General features: G+C 44.0%; 1 protein-coding gene across 1 annotated transcript; it reads right to left on the bottom strand.

Moving 5' to 3' along the window:
* Window positions 1-4: 4 nt before the first annotated feature.
* On the bottom strand, window positions 5-22,782 carry LOC310806032 (disintegrin and metalloproteinase domain-containing protein 10). The gene is made up of 15 exons (XM_083671973.1): window positions 22,674-22,782; window positions 21,878-22,022; window positions 21,577-21,695; window positions 21,334-21,489; window positions 15,100-15,185; window positions 13,536-13,658; window positions 11,090-11,182; window positions 10,753-10,921; window positions 6,671-6,834; window positions 4,618-4,789; window positions 4,284-4,428; window positions 3,464-3,647; window positions 2,566-2,665; window positions 2,142-2,362; window positions 5-1,378 (listed from the first exon to the last, which is right to left on the bottom strand). Exons 1-15 carry the CDS (start codon window positions 22,732-22,734, stop codon window positions 1,274-1,276), a joined length of 2,043 nt encoding a protein of 680 aa, XP_083528099.1. The 5' UTR covers window positions 22,735-22,782; the 3' UTR covers window positions 5-1,273.
* Between the last annotated feature and the right edge of the window lie 608 nt (window positions 22,783-23,390).

Genomic DNA, 23,390 nt, shown 5'->3' with positions numbered 1-23,390 from the left:
GATAGATAGATAGATAGATAGAAACTTTATTTATCCCAGGGGGAAATTCAGGTTCCAAGTAGCGTACAGACATAGAGGTATCACACATAACATACACATACAACATACAACTGTACTGTACTGTACAAACAGCAGACACATATCAACTACTGATTAATCAAAAGTACACAATCTACAGCAATCACACAACATACCACACCCATAAACCAAGGTTGCATTCTACTCTTCAAAAAACATCAGTCTAAGTCAACAAAATAGGGTCATATCACATATTTGTACAGGAAATTTCTTTCAACAATAGGAACACAGTCCCATTTAGAGTTATAAGTGTGAGTTCTCCTGCTACACCCAAATAACCCTCCCTGATTCCATTGCGTCCCTGAGACTCTGACACCATAATCACTTATGTCAGGGTAACCCACCAACGCCAAACAGTTCTATGAGAATGACTGATAGTCACCCCTCAGCGGTGCTGCTCTACATGTTGGGCTGAATGTATTCTGTAAAGCATTATTTTACAGGCTAATAAGGTTGATCTTGAGTGCCAATCATGAATGTGTGTATTCATATTGCCATCAAAACAATGCCCACACAGTGTGAAACTAAAACTGCTAACTGCATTTCAAACTTAATTTCTAATTTGCAATCTTGGCTGCACAAGAATAACAATATTATGCTTCAAGGGTATCATGAAACCCACTATCTACAATTGATTGAGTATGAGCCAGAGCATCAGGCTCAGCATACAGGTGACTAGCATCTGTCCGTCATTCATCCTGTCCTTAATACTCGGGTTAATTGTGTCACAGGGACACACCAGGGAGGGGAGAGAGGAGGCCCATCTATCTCAGCTCCTGCCTGGATGGACAGGTGGAGCTAAAAAAAAAGCACCGGGCCAGCAATACTGCTTTTGGCATTGGCACAGAGGGTTCTGAGAACTTGTTCATATATACGGCAGACAGACAATTTGATGGACATATTAATTGCACAAAAGAACAAGGTGTCAAGGAGAGTCAATGCATTCTGTCCTCTACAAGCAGCGAAAGATCTGAAGGCAAACTCCGGACAGGTTGGAGCTGGTGCAGCAATAATGTCATTGTGTCATTTTCCGAGGTGGAGACAGGGGACAGGGATTTCAATATCCACACTAGCCAGACATTGAGGTCAACTTGTGACTGGTTCAACTTGATCGGGCAGTGTCAGTGTGTCACTGTGAGAGATGGAGACAGGGTCAGAAGTCACAGCTCGTAGGGGGGTAGGGGGGTAGGGGGGACTACTCAGGGTCGTCCAAGTCCAGGCTGCGTCCACCCAGGCACACAGTGCAGCCCATCAACGCAGACAGGGTTAAGATAGCCAGGAGGATGGCCCACCAGTATGCCTGTGGAAGACAAGAGAGGACATCTCAAACACCATCCTAACACTGCTTCAATCCACACAGATAAACTGTTAGGTGTCCCCAATCACCTCATCATTAATTCACAATGACTTGAAGCTATTGTACACAATGTATTTAGAAAAGAGCCCATTGCAATAAAATAAAAACCAACAATCAAATAAGTGTCACAAATTGGTTTGTAACTAATGAGCTTACACTGACAGCTTCAGCTGTAGTCTGGGAAAAACACTACTGCTTTGTGTAAGGCAACACTCCAACCAGGTCAAAGACTAGTCATTAACTCTGAGTTATGGATGTTGAGATATTGACTATAGAAAATGAATAATAAGCTAAAGACCAGGCCAGGTCAGAGGGACAGAGTGGTACATTTAAAAACTCTGCCAAGGGTCAGAGTCTGTCTCTAACTCAAGCTGATGTGTGACCTGAGTAAGTTCGAACATCCCACTGGGCATTCCTGATTTGCCGTGTCTTCTAGCGAGACAAAAAACCTCAAAGAAAACTGAAGCTGGAACATCTGAGTGGAGAACATCGAAACATCTGCCACATCTGGTGTGAGTAAACACAGAGAGTAAACACGTCACGTTATTTGATTAACCCTCCTAGACCACGACACTAACACAAACTAGTTTCATACATAGTTAGGCCCATAGAGATAATACTGTTCTATTCTCTATGGTTGAGATCCCAGTAAAAAGTGTTATAGGAGAAGGCACACTTCAGGGAAGTGGCATAGAAGTGGGTGTACCTCCATCCACTCGGCCAGGTTGTCAAACTCGTCCAGGTGTAGGAAGGAGTTCTTCAGCCTAGCGATGGGGCCGTCGGCATCCAGTATACGACACACCTGGAACTTGTCACAGTAGCCCTGCTTGCCTGAGCATGGCGCCCCAGCCACCAACGCCACATGCTTCCCTTGGAACTGTCTGGTCAGGACTGAGGATGTGGTGCTGGCGCAGGTCTCTGGCTTGTCTGAGGAGGGGAAACATGAGAGAATATGGTCCTAACTATGAATTCTTCATATTTATAAGGCTTATCATACTCCATAAAATCATACCTGAGTGCCTAAGGCAATTCTGTTTATAGATGAAGGACAAACATTTCTTTGTATACATTCTATTTGTTTATTTTACATTAAGTCAAGCGTGTGCCTCCCAAGGAGCCATGATGGTTACCCAGCTGTTGACAGCACATGTGGCATTTGTCCTTCTTGGAGTCTCCATGACAGTCACACTGCTCCAGGCCATGCTTCACACACAGAGACTCTGCACAGGACTGGGAGACAAAAGGGAGAGAGAGGGAAGAAGATGGGGAGAGAGAGAAGAGGGGGAGAGGGAGGGAGAGGAAGGGAAAAAAATAAAGAGGGGGAAAGAGAGCAGGAGTAAGATGAGAGATTAGTCTGAGATGGACACTGATAGAGAATGGTTCCTCACGGAGAAAAAAACATGTCTGTGAGTGCTGCCAGACAGGCCTCTACAAATCCTAAACATGCGTGTTCAGTTAACATTGTTCCGTGTTCCAAAGTTGAACTGGATTCTGGCTTAGTTCTCTAATTTCAGGATGTATCCCCCCTCTGGAGAGACATACATTTGGAATTCACCGTTTGAATGTTGAGCAATACATTACATCCATAAAGTCTTCCCTCTACTCAGAAACAATTCATCATCTGAATGAGATGAAACAAGGGAGGAAATTCACTCAAGATGGTACCTATGGCGGAGGAAATAAGCAGCAGAGAACCCCCTGTCCCGCCATCCCCCGATAACAAATCAACCCCTAACCCCTCGTCCCTTATGCACTTGTGGAGATTTGAGGGTACTGGATAGGTGTACGTGACTATGGGAAATATTTTACCTTCTAAGATGAGGGCAAGATTGAGCTACTACTTTATTGTTTTTTTCTATCAAATCCTCTTAGATCTCAACAAGTGCATACAGTACAGTGTAGGATTTAAGGGTTTATTTGCGATTCAGGGATTGAAACTAGACAGTTTTATTACATGAAAAGGATTCAAAGGATGGGTGTAATGGGTGAAAATGTTGAGTCATTCCCTGGCCTGGCGCTCCAACTCACCCCATTGCGACAGATGCGTGTTCCCAGACTGCATACGGTCATGTCAGCCTTGGGGCTGGGCTCAGGGCAGACGGGGGACAGGCCAGAACACAAGCACTCCTTCTGACAGTCTGACTCCTCCTCACAGCTCTCTCCCTGGGTCTTAAACGTACACGCAGAACCGCAGCACAGGCCCTGGCTTGGACTTAGGGAAGGATGGATGGGCAGAGAGATGGATGGACAGACGACAGACAGACAGACAGACAGACAGACAGACAGACAGACACACACACACACACACACACACACACACACACACACACACACACACACACACACACACATAAACGCAGAGATGTAATGAGACAAAGATATCAAAGAAAACGAAACATCTTAAAAAATGCATGTCTAATGCGGTATGCTCTTTTGATTTAGAAGGCATGAAATGAGGTAACTACTGTAGCTCTACCCATAACCACAACCCCTCAGAGCCAAAAACTATGTGTAAACAATCAAATACATCACAGTGGGTGCACCAGTGGAGGCTGGTGGAGGTAGAAATTGGAGGGCGGGCTCATTGTAATGCATGAAATGGAATGAGGAATGGTGTGTTTGATACCATTCCTTATTCCATTCTATGCATTACAATGAGCCCATCCTCCGATTTCTACCTCCACTAGCCTCCCCTGGAGTGCACAGATATTTTAGCTTGATGTTACCCACAGACTCATATTAGAAAAAATACCAAAATATTATTAGTGTATACACAAAAGTGTGTTTGGTAAACTTCACCTTCTCCTGTCTCAATGATGGTTTTGTCAAAAGCAAAAGTATACTGTACCTGCACTGTTTGTCAGGCTTCAGGTGACACTGGGTCCCCACAGGCTGCTTAGCGCTGTAGCAGCAGGGGTCTGTTTCATTGTGTCCAATGTCACACTCCTCTCCCTCCTCCACGATATTGTTCCCGCAGATCGGCAGGTCACTGACTGACAGGACAGAACATACAGTAGCTAGAACACAAGACTCAACACACATGGAGATTGTTGACTCAGATGAATAGTGTCATATGAAAAGAATAGAATAACAGACAAAGACAGACAGGCAGTCACACACACACACACACACACACACACGCACGCACATACACACACACCTCCCGAGACACAGCCCCTCACCCACAAAGCAGTCGTCCTTCTTCAGGTTCAAGAGCATGCTGATGTGCTTGACACTGCACGGGGAAAACTTGTCATTGTTCTCCAGGACCTCGTCGGTGGCTTCAGGGAACATCAGGTACCTGCCTTTCCCTCCAGTGGAACCCAGGTTCCCACAATCAAAACCTTCATCGTGCTGAGACAGACAAAACACAGAACATCAGCGTCTTACTTCATGGTGGAACAACCTAATACTAATACAGTTTTGTCTTTGTCGATGACAGTACAGGATTATCGCCATTAACTCATAACACATACTCAGATATTTCTCTCAGGTCACATTCAATCATTTCACTTGATGAAAATAAAGCAATTATTACGTATCCTTTATTTATCTAAAGTAATATTACTGGAAGGATTTGTATGGATTGGAATGACTCTGGACACACATTTAAAACAACAAAATATTGAATTACCCTCATGATCACCAAGCTTAAGACTGAATCAAATCCCTGTATTGCTGAATTCAATTGTCTGTTACTTATGAGAAGGTCATTTCAGGCCAGTGAAAGTGCCGTGCCACTGCTGCTCATGGATCTGCAAGAGGAATGCAGTGTTTTAATAACAACTGACTTTCACCAAGGACATCACAGATAGTGGCTCAGCCCTGGGGCCATCTGACCATGGCTGAGTTTCTCTTTGTATCAGTCTCTACCAAAACAATTCAATTGTTTTAATCTGTGGGAAATTCTTGAGTTTGTCTCATTTCAGATTGATTCAAGCACCAAGGGACTGTGCACTGTGCACAACAGCCACTTTGAACAATGCAGGGATGTGACAAACATTTTTGTGAGACGAATGGCTGCAAGACCCCTTCGTAGCAGTTGTGATCCTTCTTTTGCTCGTCCTTCTCATCTCTCACTATTCCTTCTGTCGTCTTCTCAAACGTTTCTCTCTCCCTATTTTCTCTCCCAAGCCTCTATCTTCGCCTCTCCTTCTCTATCTCTGAGGGCCAGGTCGGGTCAGATTGCAAACACAAGGACGGTTTGCAGACACCATGGCAGTGCGTCATGAAGTAGGCAAAAGGTCTGGCGGAGCCTCTCCCCTTTCACCCTCCCCCCCCCCCCCCCCCTCTCTCCCAATCATAAATCTCAGGTGAAGAACCACATGGCTCATTGTTTCCAGAAGAGGAGAGGATACTGGTACTCCATGCCCTCTGTCCCAGTACCCTCTCCTCTCCTCTTCTGGAAACAATGAGCCATGCCTGTCAGCAGAATCTGGGTAACCTATGGCGCTGGGTCAGAAACCTTAGGAACGGGCCAGGAACAGATGCTGTAGCAGATCTAATCTGAGCAGCAACGCCTGGGAAGAATCCACGGAAGTGTGAATAACATTACTGGGGGCGCCAGCTGAGGGGAAAGTGAGTGAGAGGTTGGGGGGTTTGGTATTTGAGGCAGTGGGAGAAAGGTCACCCACATGCATGTGTGTGTGCACATGTGCATGTGTGTGGGTTGCACCTGTGGTGGGTGAGAGGGAAACATTGTAAGCCTCCACTTGCTTTTACGGCAACCTATTAAATAATGTGTAAGCCTGAGCCAAAATTCTCAAATAAAATACCCCAGTCAAGCTTTAAAGGTATAAAGATCAAGCTTTATAATGTCCGCGGAAAGTGAATTATTCACAGATAATTTGTTATGGACCAGTTCAACTCCTGCAATGAATTAACCCCATAGGGGGCAACAAGCATGTGTGTACTATACTACTACATCACAGGTCAGGTAATTAAATGATGTGTCCTTTTTTATACATATATGTATATGTATACATATGAACAAACTACTCCCTACTGCTCCATCCAGCTCCATCCAGCTCCATCCAGCTCCATTCAGTTCCATTCGGTTAATTTCATGTCATGTGGAAGTTCCAAGTTGCATTGAGCTCCCATTGAGCTTTCCAAAATAATCTTGAGATGTTTGACATCACTGTCTAATGTCTAATCCTCCTTCATCTCACTGTAGAGGAGCAACTGGAGTTCTAAACTGGAGTTCTAGAGTTAGAATGAACACACAGTACTCACAGGGCCTCCCAGGCTGTGTCCCAACTCATGGGCCAGTGTGAGCTGGACGTGTCGGGGGGGCAGGTACCGGCCGTAGTTCTGCAATGTGATCAGGCCTGTGTTCAGGCTGGAGTTAGGCCTGTTCTGCATGGCTGTGTGTCGCGAACAAATCCCTCCCCAGTTCCCTAAGAAATGTAGAGCAAAAGAGGAATGCATCAGTAGAATCTTTATTATCTCAAGGGGGACATTTGTTTTGCAGCATGTAGACAGATGAATAATGGATGTTCCATATTTAACAGGTAGGTGTTGACATAGCTTGCTTAACCTTTGCTACACTGACAGGTAGTTTTATTAATATGTTACAACTATGTTAAAAACTGTGTAATAACCAATCCAACAGCAGGAGATGGGGTCTTACTGTTTTTTTAATCTTTTTCCACCCAACAGTATATTGTTTGCATTCTAGGTTGCATAACCGACCTTCAGCGTCTCTTCAGTAAATACCTTAAAACAACAGTGGTGGTGTATTTGTCAGGGCTTTGGTGTCTCCAGGCCATGAGCGACAATGGAGGTGTGGACAGACCAACAGACCTGCTGAGATATCACTGTGGCAGATGAAAGCCTTTGGGGCAGTCAGCCTCTCTGCCCATGGCATCCCATGACTGTTGAGTTATGTAAGGCTCCTGCTAGGCGAGCTACTTCCCTTCTATTACTAACAGCTGGGCTGTTAACAGCTTTTTAAAATGAAACACATAGCTGTGACATCATTCTCCAGCTAGCTGGTCCACTGTTGGGTTATTATGAGAGAGGCCCATATTGTCAGTTAAAATGAGCTCCAGCAGGTTGGTTATTTGAAGATGTGTCGTGCAGCTGAGCTGACAAGGGATTATGATATAAGAGGTGACCTCTCACTTACTGTAGCCTCAATACAGGGTCAGTCCTGCTTTTTAGGTGGAGGGAAATTATCGGCACGAACACTGAGGAGAACCAATACAACTACAATACAACTAATAATCTATCATTTTCATTAGTTTTCTTTCCATCATTGTTAATCATCACCCTGATCATGATCATCATCATCATTAGAGTACTCATTATCACTATCGTCATCAGCTTCTTCATCATCATCACCATCACCATCATCATCATCATCACCATCACCATCACCATCAGCTTCATGTTCATCATATGAGACATATGTAATGATAACCAAAGAGCTGACCTCTCCCGCAGTTTGTCCCCTACATCTGCCCATGCCTGGTATAGGTTTTACGTATCAGGTTCTTCGAATGCAGGCATGTGCTCCTTACGTAACAGCTCTTACGTAATACGTCAACAGCACCAATGGGCTCTCTAAGAGATTTTGGGGTAAAGGGAAGGTGAGTGAATGTGTGCAAAAGCTATCAGTTAGAGAGGCTGGCAGGGCCTTTCCAAGTCTGAGTGACAAACAACATTCACCCAGGGCCTCCACATATCATACCACAAGTCATTCAAGGGGTTGCACTACAATAACAAGTTGGACCTCAAAAACAAGACTCCCCCGTTTCCCCTTCTGTCTAACCCACAGTGACTGGTGGAAGAGTCTGTTATTCGACTGTACATTGGTCAGAAAGTGTTTATCCTTCCAAGAACTACAAATCAGAAAAATTAGAAGGATCATCATCAAAAGACGTCCCTGCTTGAGTGAGCAAAGCTAATGTACACATGGCATGAGGGATTTCACAGTCAGAAGCTTCCAGCCACGGAATCAAGAATGCAACACACACACACACACACACACACACACACACACACACACACACACACAAACAAACTATTATTTTTTTTTTAAATCCTGTAACTGCCAACTGTCATTGGAAGACAGGCTTGTTAAAGGGCTATTCAGAGAGTTCTGTTTCCTAGAAAGAGCAAGGCTTTGGAACCGTGTGCGTACTGTGAGCCCAGGCTGTGGTTTGGGCCGAGCCAACTGCTACACAATCTGTTTATATCCCCTCCTCTTCCCTTAACAGAGAGCTCTGATGAATGCCCCTATTATTAGTGACCATATCAACATCACCCTGGATGGAGGATGCCGTTACTCCTTACACACACACACGGGCGCATACACAATACACACACACACACACACGCACACACACACACACACACACACAAAAACACATGTCCACAGACACATGCACAACATAGAAACACAAGTTCTGCACAACACTCAAATCTACAAACAAATACTCTCTCTCACGGTCTGGCACAAACAAACAAACAAACAATAGAAGAGAGCTGGGCTGGGATCTGATCAGGCTCTTCTTTGAGTGAGGACTCCCATGGAGACAGATGGGCGGAGGTGGACTGTCATAATGAACTGTGTACTTTGGCACGACTGACCCATTGTCCAAGGCCCAAACGTCACGAGTTGACAAACGATGCAAGTCCTTGATGAGCGATGTCTCCTCTGTTTCTGTGGGGGCCGAGCTCGTGCTACTATGTCAGGTTGGCTGTTCCACTGAGCTAAGGACAGGCTGAGTTGTTTTCGTCCAGCGCTTGTCTGGATCAGTAAACAGAGTGTTTTGGTCCTGTGCAGTGCTGGGCGGCTCAGTGAGCCAGACATAGCTGGGAGGGGTAGAGGGGGGAGGGGGGGGGGGGGGTGACGGAATGTTTTCTTTTAATTTCTCCAGATTCCCTACATTGTGCTCTTACTCTATTTATGATATAATTTTGGTCAGGGCCACTTGGTTATTTTAGATGATTAGGATGTATAGCATTCTGCACTCATGGCTGGCTGAATTTATCAACAGTGCCTTTATGTAAAACGGATTTCACAGTTTAAAACTTCATACACAGGATGATAACAAGAAGTGTTCTGTTACCTACACCTAATTTTGCTACATGGGAAAACAACCGTTAGCCAACAACCATGTTGTTTTATAAAGTTCTTGAAACCTGTATTGTTGTAACATTACTATTCATCCCTCAGCTCACGACTTTGGAGTAGGAATTTTACTGGTGTGAAGGCTTGACTGGGAGGTTGCGCCCCACCCCCACCCATTGACAGAGAGAAAGCTCTGAACACACCCAGTGTGGTGTGTGTGTGTGTGGCGAGGAGCGGAGGTCTGAATGACTGGGGGGGGGGGGGGGGGGGGGGGTCGGGGGGGGGGTCGGGGGGGGGGCCCAACCAGGGGTCTCTGAGTTTATATCACCATAACAAGGAGTTCATGTTACCCACTCACACCTCCTAGGCCTAGAAGAAGAGTATTTCGAATATGGTGATACTGTGGTTCTATAGAAAGGTTATCTGTCTCTCACCCGCACTGCGTGCGTGCGTGTGTGCGTGCATGCGTGTGTGCGTGTGTGCATGCGTGTGTATGCATGCGTGTGTGCATACGTGCGTGTGCATGCGTGTGTGCGTGCGTGCCTGCGTGCGTGTCTGTGTGTGTGTGTGTGTGTGTGTGTGTGTCCTCATGTGAGACCAGCTCACCAGTGACCACGTTGTGGAATGCTGAAGACGTCTGGGGGGCGGGGTGAGACAGGGGCCAGGGGTTCAACACTCTCTGATCACATGTCACCTTGAAAGACTTCTTCCACGCCCCTCTGATTAACCAATGAAAGTCTCCATAGCTGAAAATGCGATGGTAACACCCAATGGTCTGCACTCATTTTGGAAAAGAGTCCCACCCCCAACCCCCTTTCTCCCAAACAACATAATACTACCACAGAGAAGTCTTTGTCAAAAGCTATGTGAATCCCCAATGACATTCGAAAAATGTCACATTGTTCACAGATTGGTAGCACTGTGTGTTACCAGAGGTGTGCTACACAGAGACTAAACATTTTACCAACAAATGTTCCCAAAACATTACAGCACATAGCAAATAATTTCAGCAACCTCCTTCAAGGTCACCTGCAGAATCTGCAGTTCCTTCAAGGCTGAATACACTGTCACCCTATCTTGACTTGGGATGATAACCTTGCACCTTTGCAAATAAATGGCTGAGATGGTGCTAAGCCAAGTCAGCATAACTGTTGCTAAGACAGGCTAGACTAGCAGTGTGTGTTGTGTGTCAGTGTGTGTCTGCGTGCGTGTGTGTGTGTGTTTGTTAGTGTCTCACCAGCCTTGCCCTCCCAGGCCAGGCCAAGTACTCCGCTGAAGTCTCTGCTGGTCAGCAGGTAGGACAGGCAGTAGTCCCCCCAGTTATTCTCAGAGAACAGGCTCAACAGGCTCTCTGAGCCGATGAAGGGCCGATTCAGGGGGTCCGTCTTGTCCTCCTCTGTGATCACCTAGGAGACATATTGACTTCATATTTCATTCAGTCCAATGAGGAAGGAGAGGAAGGGAAAACATGTCTAGTTTGTGAATTGCTTATATCAAGATCAAGCTATGCAGCACATCTAAAGTGGCTGAGCTTCTGAACACTATTGTCATTGTGAGAATGTTGGATATCTTACCTTGAGGGATTTCACTTTGAAGTTGATTAGGTTGATGCCGTCAAAGTCTGCCTTGTCATAGATGTCATTCACTGCTCTGATGTAGGAAGCCACCTGAGGGGGGGGGGGGGGGGCGACAACACAGAATGTATGTGATGAATGAAATAGTGAATTAATGAATGAGTGTTCTATTCATGTGTAACGCCTCATCATGCGACTCATCCCTCAATACATTTTTTTAGAAAATGATCCAGGTTACAGCAATAAATATTGATGTCTCTATGACGGGTCAAAACATTGTCCTCAGCTTCTCTTCTGTCCAGTGACGTAGGTCACCTCTAGTGAGTGACAACAACACCGTAGGCATTCACAATGCGGTCTTCATTCACAATGCTTGCTTTAAAAATAAACACATTGGATGGTCAGGACAACGGCTGGCAAGGGACCAGAGAAAACGTCAATATATCTGTTCTAGGATGGAAAGAGTGTGATCGGAGGTCAGGAGAGGTGCTTGGGACTGGAAGAGCAATGTAAGGCCAGAATAAATAGAATCACTGCCATTAAGAACATTGACTACACTAATCCTACCTTGAGCTCTGATGTCCCAAGTGACCGTGGGCTATAATAGAGGTGAACATACTTCCCTCCATAGATATATATACTATCACTCACTGTCATACCGCACAGCGTATAGTCTCTCAGCCAAACGTCTCGGCCATGACATAAAAATTCTACATTTTAGAAGCCCCCTTCCCCCATCAAAAAGGGAGTAGTCACACACCACACAAAAATGGTTACAAAGATGAAGTTCCTCAAACAGGTTCTATTTCCATTCCTGAGATGTTTCATGGAGCTATTATTGGTGTAGTTATGTCACTCCCATGCTGGTGTGGGACATGCCCTTTACCCTACAAGCACATCATGATCTGATCATCATCTGACCTCTCGTCCCTCCGTCACCATGGTTCAGTGTCTCTACTCAGACACTTAAATCATGGCAGTGACGTTTGTTGCGCAGCTGCCTCCCAGGTGGTCAAGCGGCCAATGGGGGGAGAGTTCACAACAGGTCTCTCCGTTGCGGCCCTCTGGGACTGGGACATAGCTGTGGGCATGGCACTAACGTCACACAACTCTGTGGTACACAAGCGGGGTTATTGTAACATAGCCCCTAATAGTAAGGACACTGTGGTAAACTGGCTCGGTGACGATATTGGCAGCCTCTGCTGACACATTTATACAGTTGTGCATGGCACGGGTGGTGGTGTTACTACATACCACTGGGGGTAGCTGGCAGAGGGCTGAGAGGTCTGTAAGGGGGGGATGCAAGGCACTGAACCAGTGTTGATATGCCCTCTACCCTGGCCATGTGGGGTAGCAGTGGCACTCACGCCTGATGGAAAGCCTTGGCACCCATACAGCACTGTGCACTCTGGGAGCTCTTGCTCCCTCCTCTTTGTAATCCTGCCCTGTATGCAGCCATGGCAGCTGTTTGGTCTTAGGGAGAGAGGGGATGGCACTGAAGAGAGTGGGGGATCACCCCCCAGTGGGTGCAGTGCTGCCAAGTCCACCATTGGTCTTGATATTAATGCACAACCTCGAGAAAATTATTCAAAATCATCAAAGAAATAATGAAAAGTGAATAAACTCATGCATGCAAATGAACACTTGTGGAATTTGAACATCTTCTTTATCTATTCGTATGACTGAATAGCAGCTTTGGGGGGTTGAACTTCCCCATTATGTCATTACACAGTCTGAATTGTGTGGGATTATTTTGGTGCCTGTTTCATGCCTGATCACCATGACCTATTGTATGTGACAGACACTTTAGACTGACATGTTACATAACTGTCATCCTAAACGTAGTACATAAAGGGTTAAAACTATTTGGTTATATAGCCATGGAAAAACAAAATTCCCAGAAAGGAGTTCCGACATTTCAAGGCCCAAATATGCTGGACAATGCTCAACAGACAAGTGAAAATAACCCAACACAAAAAGTCAATGAACTTTTGTACAGTTAGGCCAAATTGTGTACTCTTCAGTCCCGAATGTGACATGCCAGAACAGGTTTTGTAAATAGAACAAAGTTAGCAAAATACAGGGATATCCTGACACGTTATCTGTGGTACACCAATGTTACATAATAACACCAGTTCACATGCTTCGCTAGGGTTTCACATGGACTGCATATTCGCTGGCTCTTTATAGAACATGGGTTCATTAGGCAGACCTCCAAACCTGTCTACCATCAAACAAGCACCCTAATGGCATGTGGAAAGGATGAAAAATGCTGTACCCATTTCTAGAATAATTTATTTGGGTATTTTTTTACATAACTTTGGAAACTAAGTGTTCAAAAATCTCAAATATCTTGTAATTTGGTCACAGGGCAGATGCTTGTAGCAAAGACCTTAAATCACAACTGATGTTATAATATTGAACCCCCTCTTTTCCGACCAATCACCTGAGCCACAACAGCCTCGATGGTCTTGAACTTCCTGTAGTAGCGATGGTCGGCATAGAGATGGAGCAGGCAGCTAGTCTTGGAGTGGTCCACCGTCCTCTTGGACCTGCTCACTGGTGCTTCCTGTGAAAATATTAACACCTGATTTACACATGTCATATAGAATAGTAATCACTAGATGGCCATGCTAGAGAGGACAGAATGATATATTACTAGAGCTATCATCAGCCATATGCTCTTAATCTAGTTTTATAGTAAGGGTTCAAGTTATATCAAGGGTTAAGGTTGGGTGTTTTGATTAGATTCACATTTGTTGTTATATAAAGCATAATATTTCCGTCCTTTCTAGCAAGGTCAGATTGTGAATGCCTCATGGGGCGGAGAGTGGTGACCACAGGGACAGTCACCTATGAGACAGTATCTGAGGGGACATCAGGGGGCGTCAGGGACAGGGAGTCCACAGGACAAGAACATCTGCTGGAACCATTTCATGATTTCATGACAAAATAATGGACATGACGTTTGATGGCAAGCATGCATCTATAAATACTGCACCTTTACAATATGTTCTTTATAGTTTAATTGTCCCGGATACTCTATTGTAGAGAAAGAACTAAGGACTGCAACCCTGTTAGTGTCAACAATGCCATTGAGTAAATAGAGTTGGCAGTACAGTATGTAGAGCTGGCACGGAAAGCCATAACTGCTGTTTATTAAATCAATTTACATGGTTTATGATATGCTGCTTATGTCCTACAATACTTCAACTACAGTACTCTACCTGTAGATCATCTACAAAGGAAAAACAAGCAAATCAATATTGAACCAGTCTGTACAACAGATGTTGTTGCAAACAGTAGCCTCTGAATTGCCAACACACATGACCGTCACCTCAAATACTCAATGTTGACCAGTTGCACCACCAAAAAGCAAGCAATTTGACAGCGCATGTGGGGGTATTTGAACTTGAGAAGTGAGTTTACCATCTCAACTCGGTTACACTCACCCCTCAAAACACCCCTCACAACACCACAGCATGTCCAGCCGTTAAGCTGAACCCAACTGCATATCTGGGTCACGGCACCAATGTAACATATGTCAAGTTGTTGCAAACAGTAGCCTCACACTCCGAGTTGCTCCACACGTGTTTCAAACCTGCGACCTCTGAATTGCCAACACACGTGACCGTCTCCTCAAATCCCCGATGTTCAGCAGTTGCACGACCGAAAAGCTAGCAATTCGACAGCACGGGTTGGGGGGTATTTGAACTTGAGGAGTGAGTTTACCAGCTCAAATTGGTTACACAACCTTGCTAGTCCAACACAACAATGGTTATTTTATGGTATCTAGAGGTTGATTGACATGATTGGTTTCACAGATGAGGAAACAAAGAGAGGAAAAGGAAGGAGGATAAAAACATAAAGTAGGGCAGAGAGAGAGAGTGTGTGTGTGTGTGTGTGTGTGTGTGTGTGTGTGTGTGTGTGTGTGTGTGTGTGTGTGTGTGTGTGTGTGTGTGTGTGTGTGTGTGTGTGTGTACATTGAGGAGATGTCTGGTCTGCCCTACCTCATTTGGTCTATAGCTTTGGGCAAGGCGCTGCAGACTTTTGGCCCCGCAGAACCCGTCATGGCTGCTTCCCATGGGAAGGTGATCTGTGTGTACATAAACAAACCCTAACACATACAGGTGTAAAACATGGGCAGAGAAACACATAGGCCTACTAAATGACTGAGTCCACAGACAGACCCATACAGCATTTCATCTGTGGTGGAAAGCTGTGAACACAGAGTAGTACAGCTGTATTTGTTGTGTTGAAATGGACAAGCACGTTGTTTTTTTCATGAATTTGATTAAATGGTTATGAGAATTGTGTTTTATCAATAAGGACGTAATTGCAGGTAAATGGATAGATAAGTGTGGTGGTGTTTCTGGACAAAGGATCTCATGACATGGAAAATCCCCGGGTGGGAAACAGATCTGTAATCTACGTCTCGTGAGGCAGTTATTTATTACTGTTTACTTTGAGGTGCATAGGTCAAAATGCATTACTTTATGGCCCAGTAAATGCATATGACGGCCACCAAAAGATTTCTCTTTCCTTTTGCTCACAGTACTGTAGTTTATATAGCTGATATGCATTGTCTAACTCAACTCAATGGTCTGTTTTGCCCACTAAGCCCAAGCCAAGACATTAGCTGAGGGAACTAAGACAGGTCCTCATGACTCAGGAAACGCTACTCATAATGTGAGCGTGGTTTCAAACCACCTCCATTACACATATGGAACATGAGACTCTTTACAGCACTAGGGCTATCTTAGACAAGAGAAATATTATTTGCCAATCGCCTTTAGCTGAGGACGTCTCTGTGATCGGTCGTGTACATCACGATCTGTCTGAATTTGTAATGCCTCCGAGACCCAAGAGCTATTACAGCTTGTTGAAATAATTGAGTAATTGTTGTCTAGGGAGACATTCTGCATGCATAAATTGGCACATACAGTATGATGCATTGGCAAAGTCGTCGATGTTTCTTACAGCAGCGAAGATAAGTTGGTTTTGCAATGGATTCTGTCAGGTTCATAGACTGAACCTTGCACAGCATGTGAAGAATGTCATCATCTAACACTATCTAGCCATGCTTCTTCATGTAATGACTTTTCAACACAATATATTTTCATTTTTGATACATAAAGTTATGAAAAATATCATGGATGAAAATCTACTCATAAAATGATATAAAACATAAATGAAGTATGTGGCAGATTTAAGATGACATCCTAGATAGACTGTATAGAAATCCACAAACAGAAATGTGCTCAGCAATATGCACCAACCAAAGACATATTGACATAGGCAAATACTCATATTAGCAAACATGTGTGGCCACCACCAAGTATCTATATTCCCATGCCACATTACCTAGCTATCATGAGCTATGAGTAAAGGTTGGTGGGAATATCAAAGTAGCTGTATTTCCCATCTGAAATCACAATCACATCTTGTGAGCTCATTTTTATAACATATTATGGCCTATAACAGCTTTGTGTGTGACTTCTGGCCAACTGTACCCGAGATTAAATATTGCTGTTATCACGCCACAGCTAACGACTTCTCAGCAGATCAAACACAGAGAGAGACATAACATGATTGGGTCACACCATCCTAATGAAGCACAGTCAGCCAATGAGAGACAGCGACATGGCTCTTTTGATGGCATGGGTGGGGCTGGTGGGGGAGGGGCGTTGACCCATTGACTAAATTATTTCCAGACTTCCCCCATGTACTCTTCCTCTATTGAAGTTGGAATGTGTCTCAAGTATGCATGCATAGGGAAACTAATGTAAGCAAATGCAAGAGAAGTATGCAGGAGTTTCTGGACCGTGCAGCCAAAACTCTCTAACAAGGGCTTTTCTCGCCAATGGTCCTTTGCCAACTTAAATAACTAAACCAGATGGAGTCGACTTCACTGAATGAATGAATGTAGAGTTCCATGTTTGAAAATCTATTAAAGTGTATTTCGAAACAAATCAAATGGCTAATAGATGGCACTAAATCTAGGATTACAAAAAAACCTCTGCTCAAGCCTTCACGCTGTGTGGTTTTACTGTATGGTTTCTCTGACGATCAAAATTAGGGCCCAATGCAATAACTACTTGTTTTGAGACCCTGACTGAGCCACAGTCAGCTAAACCAAGACCACCTCAGTCACCAGACATATTTTTACAGAATTAGAGTTTAATCCCAGATGCGCACGCGCATTCACACACTCACACACACACACACACACACACACACACACACACACACACACACACACACAGCGGAAGGAAAGACGGCATGGGTGTGTGGGAACGCCCCAGGGAGCATGGGAAATGTACGATAGTAACCTCTCTCTCACACTGGGTGTGGTATGACTTCAAAGGAGAGGTCCCGTGACCATGGATAACCACAGACCACTCACTGACACACACACACACACACACACACACACACACATACACGCACACACATACACGCACACACACACACACACACACTCTGACACTCCTCGGTCTGGTATTGGTTAACTCTTGCTTTTGGGTATGCTTCTCCTCTTTCAGCGTAATGCAGCATGAGGACCTGTCAGTACCTGCCCTACCTCCTATCATAGCTGCTTGCACACACACACACACACACACACACACACACACACACACACACACACACACACACACACAGCGTATTTACAGACCAACATGGGCAGTGTCCCACTCTCTACAGGCTGAGTCCTCATTAAACCTCAGGTTCAGGTGAGAACTACAGAAAGTTGATCCAAAAATGGCTCTATTACCTCAGGGCCAGGTGCACTGATTGCACTGAAGGAACATGGCGCTGTTGGTTCTGGTGTGTTCTTGTGTACTAAATCTATCCCAACTTCCTACTAGTACATTGGCAAGGGAATGAAAGTACAGGACATTGTCTGTAAGCAGCATGAACAAACTACTGAAACACAAATTTAGCTCCAGTTGTTTTGATGGGTGTGGTGTAGGTAAGACTGAAAGCTTGGAAAGACTCAGTACAAGAACACAGTGTGAGGTTGTGTGATGTAGGACCCAGGAGCAGAGAAGAGACCAGATGAGAATCAGAATTGAAAGATAAAGGCCGCTTTACTTAAATAATCCACAGGGTAGACAGGAAAGAACTTAAGGAATATAACAAAGTCTAGGTTGTAACCTAAGAAACCTGGACACTAGGGAATCTCCTTCACTGCTTGGAAGTTCTTAATGGTAGTTTGTATTGCTCCTTAGTATGGTAAACAGTCTGCTGCCTTAGTCCTGGTTTTTGTTTGGTCAACTGTTTTTGTTTGATATGTATGATGTCATGTGCTATTAAAAAACACTGCCTTGGTTCATGCCCACATGGCGATATGATGTTGGCCATCTTGCACATTAAACAAACAAGTTGACCAAGTGATTAAGAATACATTGACAGTTAACCATACCATAGCATATAGCAGATTATAGATATATAGTGTGTACACATACATACATTCCTAAAGTGATATATACAGTCATGAGAAAAAATTAGGACACCCTATGAAAACCTTTGTCTTCTTCAACATATTCAAACATATGGACATTTGATATTCATTTGAACAATATTGAAAAATTGAGGTAATATAACTAAACAAATACAACTGAAACAAATTATTTAAAAGATTATTGGTAAAATGTAATTAATAGAAATGCAATCTTCTTGTGAGGAAAAAGTTAGGACACCCCTACATTTAGTTCCACTTAAAATGCCTAAAATTATAATAAAGAGCACCATATCAGGTGCAAATGATTAGAACATCGTTACAGAGGATTTTGGAGGAGCCTGTCCTATTTAAACCTCAGATATTTAGTTTGGTTTGCTCTTGATTGTTGAAGTGAGTTGCATCACCATGGCGAGATCAAAAGAGCTCTCTGAGGCCTTCAGAAGAAAAATTGTAGATGCATATGAGTCTGGGAAGGGATATAAAAAGATCTCCAAACTATTCGAAATTGGCCATTCCACTGTCCGGAAAATAATTTACAAGTGGAGAACATTTAAAACCACCACCAACATGGCCAGGTCAGGCCGCCCAAGCAAGTTCAGCCTAAGAGCTGACCAAAAGATGCTTAAAGAAGTCTCCAACAATCCCAGAATGTCATCACGAGACCTACAGGTATCTCTTGCCACAATTGATGTCAAAGTACATGCATCCACCATAAGAAAGAGACTGAACAAGTTTGCATTACATGGGAGGTGTGCAAGGAGGAAACCCCTGCTGTCAAAAAAAAACATCAGGGCAAGACTAAAGTTTGCCAGAGAACACCTAGAGAAAGACCAGAACTTCTGGAACAATGTGCTTTGGACAGATGAATCCAAAGTTGAACTATTTGGGCACAGTAAGAGTAGACATGTTTGGCGCAAAACCAAGACAGCATTTGAGAACAAGAACCTCATACCAACTGTGAAGCATGGGGGTGGAAATGTCATGGTTTGGGGCTGCTTTTCTGCAGCAGGGCCTGGTCAGCTCACCATCATAGAATCCACTATGAATTTTGTATTGTATCAGAGGGTGCTTGAGGAAAATGTGAGACCATCTGTTCGAAAGTTGAAGCTGAAGCAGATGTGGACCATGCAACATGACAATGACCCAAAACATTCCAGTAAATCTACCAAGGAATGGCTCAAGAAAAATAAATTGAGAGTTCTGGAATGGTCAAGTCAAAGCCCGGATCTTAATCTTATTGAGATGCTGTGGATTGATTTGAAACTGGCTGTGCATGCAAGACACCCCTCGAACATCACACAGCTGAAAGAATTCTGCAAGGAGGAGTGGGAAAAACCTTCTCCCAATTGATGTCAGAGACCTGTAGACAGTTATAAGAAACGTCTAATTGAGGTTATTTCAGCCAAGGGGGGCAATACTAGCTATTAGGGCATAGGGTGTCCTAACTTTTTCCTCAGTAGGAATTGGCATTATTGTTAATTTTTCGTTAAATAAATGATTACAAAGTTACATTTTCATAGTTTTTTGTTCAATTACATCCCCTTTATCTATAGACATTGTTAGAAAGAAGATAACATATTGATATGTCCATATTTTTAAGAGAATAACTTAATATTTTGGGGGGTGTCCTAACTTTTTCTCATGACTGTATATATGAAAAACATGGTTATTCCTACAGTTTATAAACACTTTTCTGCCCAGCCTTTTTAATGAATAGTTACTCCCAATGAGGAATTTATCATCTCACCCTATCAGAGATAGCACTTCAGATCAGGAGTGTATACAAACACCCTAGTAGAGCCTCCTGATAAGGAGTGTGTCAACATATCATTGAGTGTTTGGAAACCTCAGAGGGGAGATTGTCTTGTAGCTCCCAAAAAAAGAGGTATTCTAATTCTGTACATGGAGTGTTTCAAAACACTATGGTATTGGTGCTCAAACACCTTTAGATTCGAGTTCTGAATCTCTGAGGGGTGCTTCAAAACTCTTGATTTATTGCTGTAACAACACACCATGTAATACTTCAAAGCATCTCATAAAGATTGTTTCATATATCCTAAAACATCACAAAAAAGTGTTTCAGTACTTAATGTATGGTCTGCAAAAACCAGTGAAAAAAAGGTTTTGAATGCTTTAAATTACTGGCAGTGCAGTTGCAACCAGTTTTTGAACTTCACTTTTTTTAACAGTGCAGGGGGTCTTGGCTCTGTGTGCACAATATGGTTCTAGCTAAGCGCTTTCCTGGAATTCATCTAACGCTGTCACACACACACACACACACACACACACACACACACACACACACACACATACACACACACACACAGACACACACACACACACACACACACACACACACACACACACACACACATGCACACACAGGATGACGGCTCTTTACAATGAGTACCACCTGGTCAGGGAGTCAGTCCCTACTCAGATGGAAACATTGCCAAGGCTTCCCTAGAAGAAAGATCACCTGACACCCCTCCTTCTCCACCCCTTCTACCCTCACACCATCTCAGGTTTGTCTTTTCTTTGGCTGGGGCTCAGACCAAGTCCCAACCCCCTATTCCGTCCCACCCCCCCGAGCTTTGTAACAGGATTCTGACTGTGGTGCGGATTTAACCCTTCCTGCTCTGACCAACAAAAGGTGGCCTGCTTTTGTACACAACAGCCCTACAAACCCATACATATGAAACGGTTAATAGCAAAAGCATATAGAATGGTTCGGAATAGTTGTAGTTGATTCGTTAGACATTCATCAGCGTTGCCTTACCCAGGTCCTCCTCCTGGTAGATGATAGAGTGGTGCTGGGCCTGTTGGCTGCTGTATCTGTGTAGAGGCTCTATGTGATAGGTCCCATTGGTTGTGTGAATGGAGCCTTCAAACTGACCCTCGAGGACAGACCCGTGGCAGGTCGAACCCCTCTCATCTGGGGGAGAGACAGATGTCAGAGAGAGAGAGAGAGAGAGAGAGAGAGAGAGAGAGAGAGAGAGAGAGAGAGAGAGATCACACATACCTTCAAGTTCTCCTGTGTATATGTGGGAGAGGTCAGCTGTACTGGGCCCCTTTTCAGAGTGGACCTCAAAATGTTCAGAGAATCCCGCTGTGTCTCGCTTCAGACGCAACCGGAACGCCCTGAAGTAAACCAACACGGGACACAAAGCCCTCAACATGAATACTGTCTCAAAATGACACAATTCACTGTAGCTACTGATTGATTGATTGATGAGGTTTATTGTTACTTCAAGAGGATATTTCTCACAGTTGTCCACCTGTGTCACTAACTGAATAATGGATGGTGTAGTACAGTAGGGCACCTGTGAAAAGCTCTGAAGTCCAGCTGCAGTATCTGGTCCTGAGGCTCAGTCTCTCGTCTGGCTCGCTGGTGTCTCTTGTGTAGAGCCTCCCGATCATACGACAGGCCTTCGTAATGCTTTATGAATGGGCTAATACCTCTCATAGCTCCTAGGGGTTAGAATGATTGGGCTACTGTATGTCATTCTGTACAGTTTAGAAATCAGGCTGAGGGGAGAGAGTCCAATAGCCTGCTTGTATCAGTTACCATCATTGATACGGTATATGGTAATTGATAACCATACAAACAATGCTAACGTCTCAAATAAGGAAAATGAAACACTGCGATTCTTTCAGATTGTGGTATAAACTTGGTACATTTCACTTTTTCTATGAACAACTGATACAAGTGACTTCATTTTTATCATGGCCATGGCGTCAACATTCTTATTGCATTATTGGTTCAGGCCAGACCTCAAACACACACACAACAATACCCCCATTATACCCAAAGCGTAAATAGAGAGTGTGTCTATCTAATCTATCATATCTAATGAAACTAAACACAACACAACATGGACTGGAGGCCTTTGCATCAATGCATGAGTCCGTTGGTCATAGCATTCCACAGAGGGCAAGACCAGGCAGATCCAGATATCCACTGTTTCCCAAGATCCACTGTTTCCCAGCTGGGAAAAGGTAAACCACTGACTGAGAACAACAGTTGGACACAGAGCCCACCCTCCATGGCGTCTCGCCCCAACACTAGCCTGAAAGTGGTGTCAGGTATCAGACTCAACAAAATCAAAGCCACTCTACCTGCATTGGGTCCGTCAGAGAAGATCAGTAACATCAGGAGCCAGTACTGTATGACAGTCATGGTGTCTTCAGCGCTCTCTCTCTTTCTCTCTTTCTTACTTTCTCTTTTTCGCTCACTCTCCTGCTGCTTACCTGTGGTGTCCTTACCTGTGGAATGTGACTAGCTGGCTAGTCATGCCAGAACATACCATTGGATAGAAACCAGGCATATTCAGACTTGTTGTGATGCTGTGATTTGTTGGGGCTTATGTTTTAAGGATATGAATTAATATATTTGTTAAGTGATTCATGTGAATTAGGGAACAGTGAGTGGACATGTGTGGTTTGATAGTTTGATAACTAATAATATGACCGATGAAGAATTAGATGGTGGGTGTGGGTGACATTATGTAGACGTTGTCACCAGGAAACTGCACCCACCCACACTGTCCACTTATGGGCACAACTCATGATATTACGTGGGAAAATGCATTCATAATTTCCGCCAAAATGAGAAGTGGATACACCCATATCCACGTGAGGCATAATATATGAGCTATTTGGAGAATATCCTATGAAAGAAAGTGGCTGTTTTAGACAGTTTTGAGGAACATTATTGTCACTGATTGGGGGGAGTTTTTGCCCCAGTGATCAGGATATAAATAAGGCTACTTAAAATAGTGACTGGGAAAAATAAAAAGTCTCTCATGACCATAAAAGAGAAGTGAGAACCCATAG

The sequence above is a fragment of the Argentina silus genome (assembly GCF_951799395.1).
Source record: "Argentina silus genome assembly, chromosome: 6".
In the NCBI taxonomy this organism is placed as follows: Eukaryota; Metazoa; Chordata; class Actinopteri; order Argentiniformes; family Argentinidae; genus Argentina; species Argentina silus.
The sequence above is the reverse complement of the archived record's forward strand: the minus strand, read 5'-3'. Positions and strand labels throughout refer to the sequence as shown.

Coding starts and splice junctions, on each gene's coding strand:
- LOC310806032 (XM_083671973.1), bottom strand. CDS start 22,734: ATGACTGTCATACAGTACTGGCTCCTGATGTTACTGATCTTCTCTGAC. Junction 22,023..22,673: donor CTCTGACGGACCCAATGCAG/GTAGAGTGGCTT, acceptor AACCCCTAGGAG/CTATGAGAGGTATTAGCCCA. Junction 10,922..11,089: donor TCAAAGTGAAATCCCTCAAG/GTAAGATATCCA, acceptor TATGTCTCCTAG/GTGATCACAGAGGAGGACAA.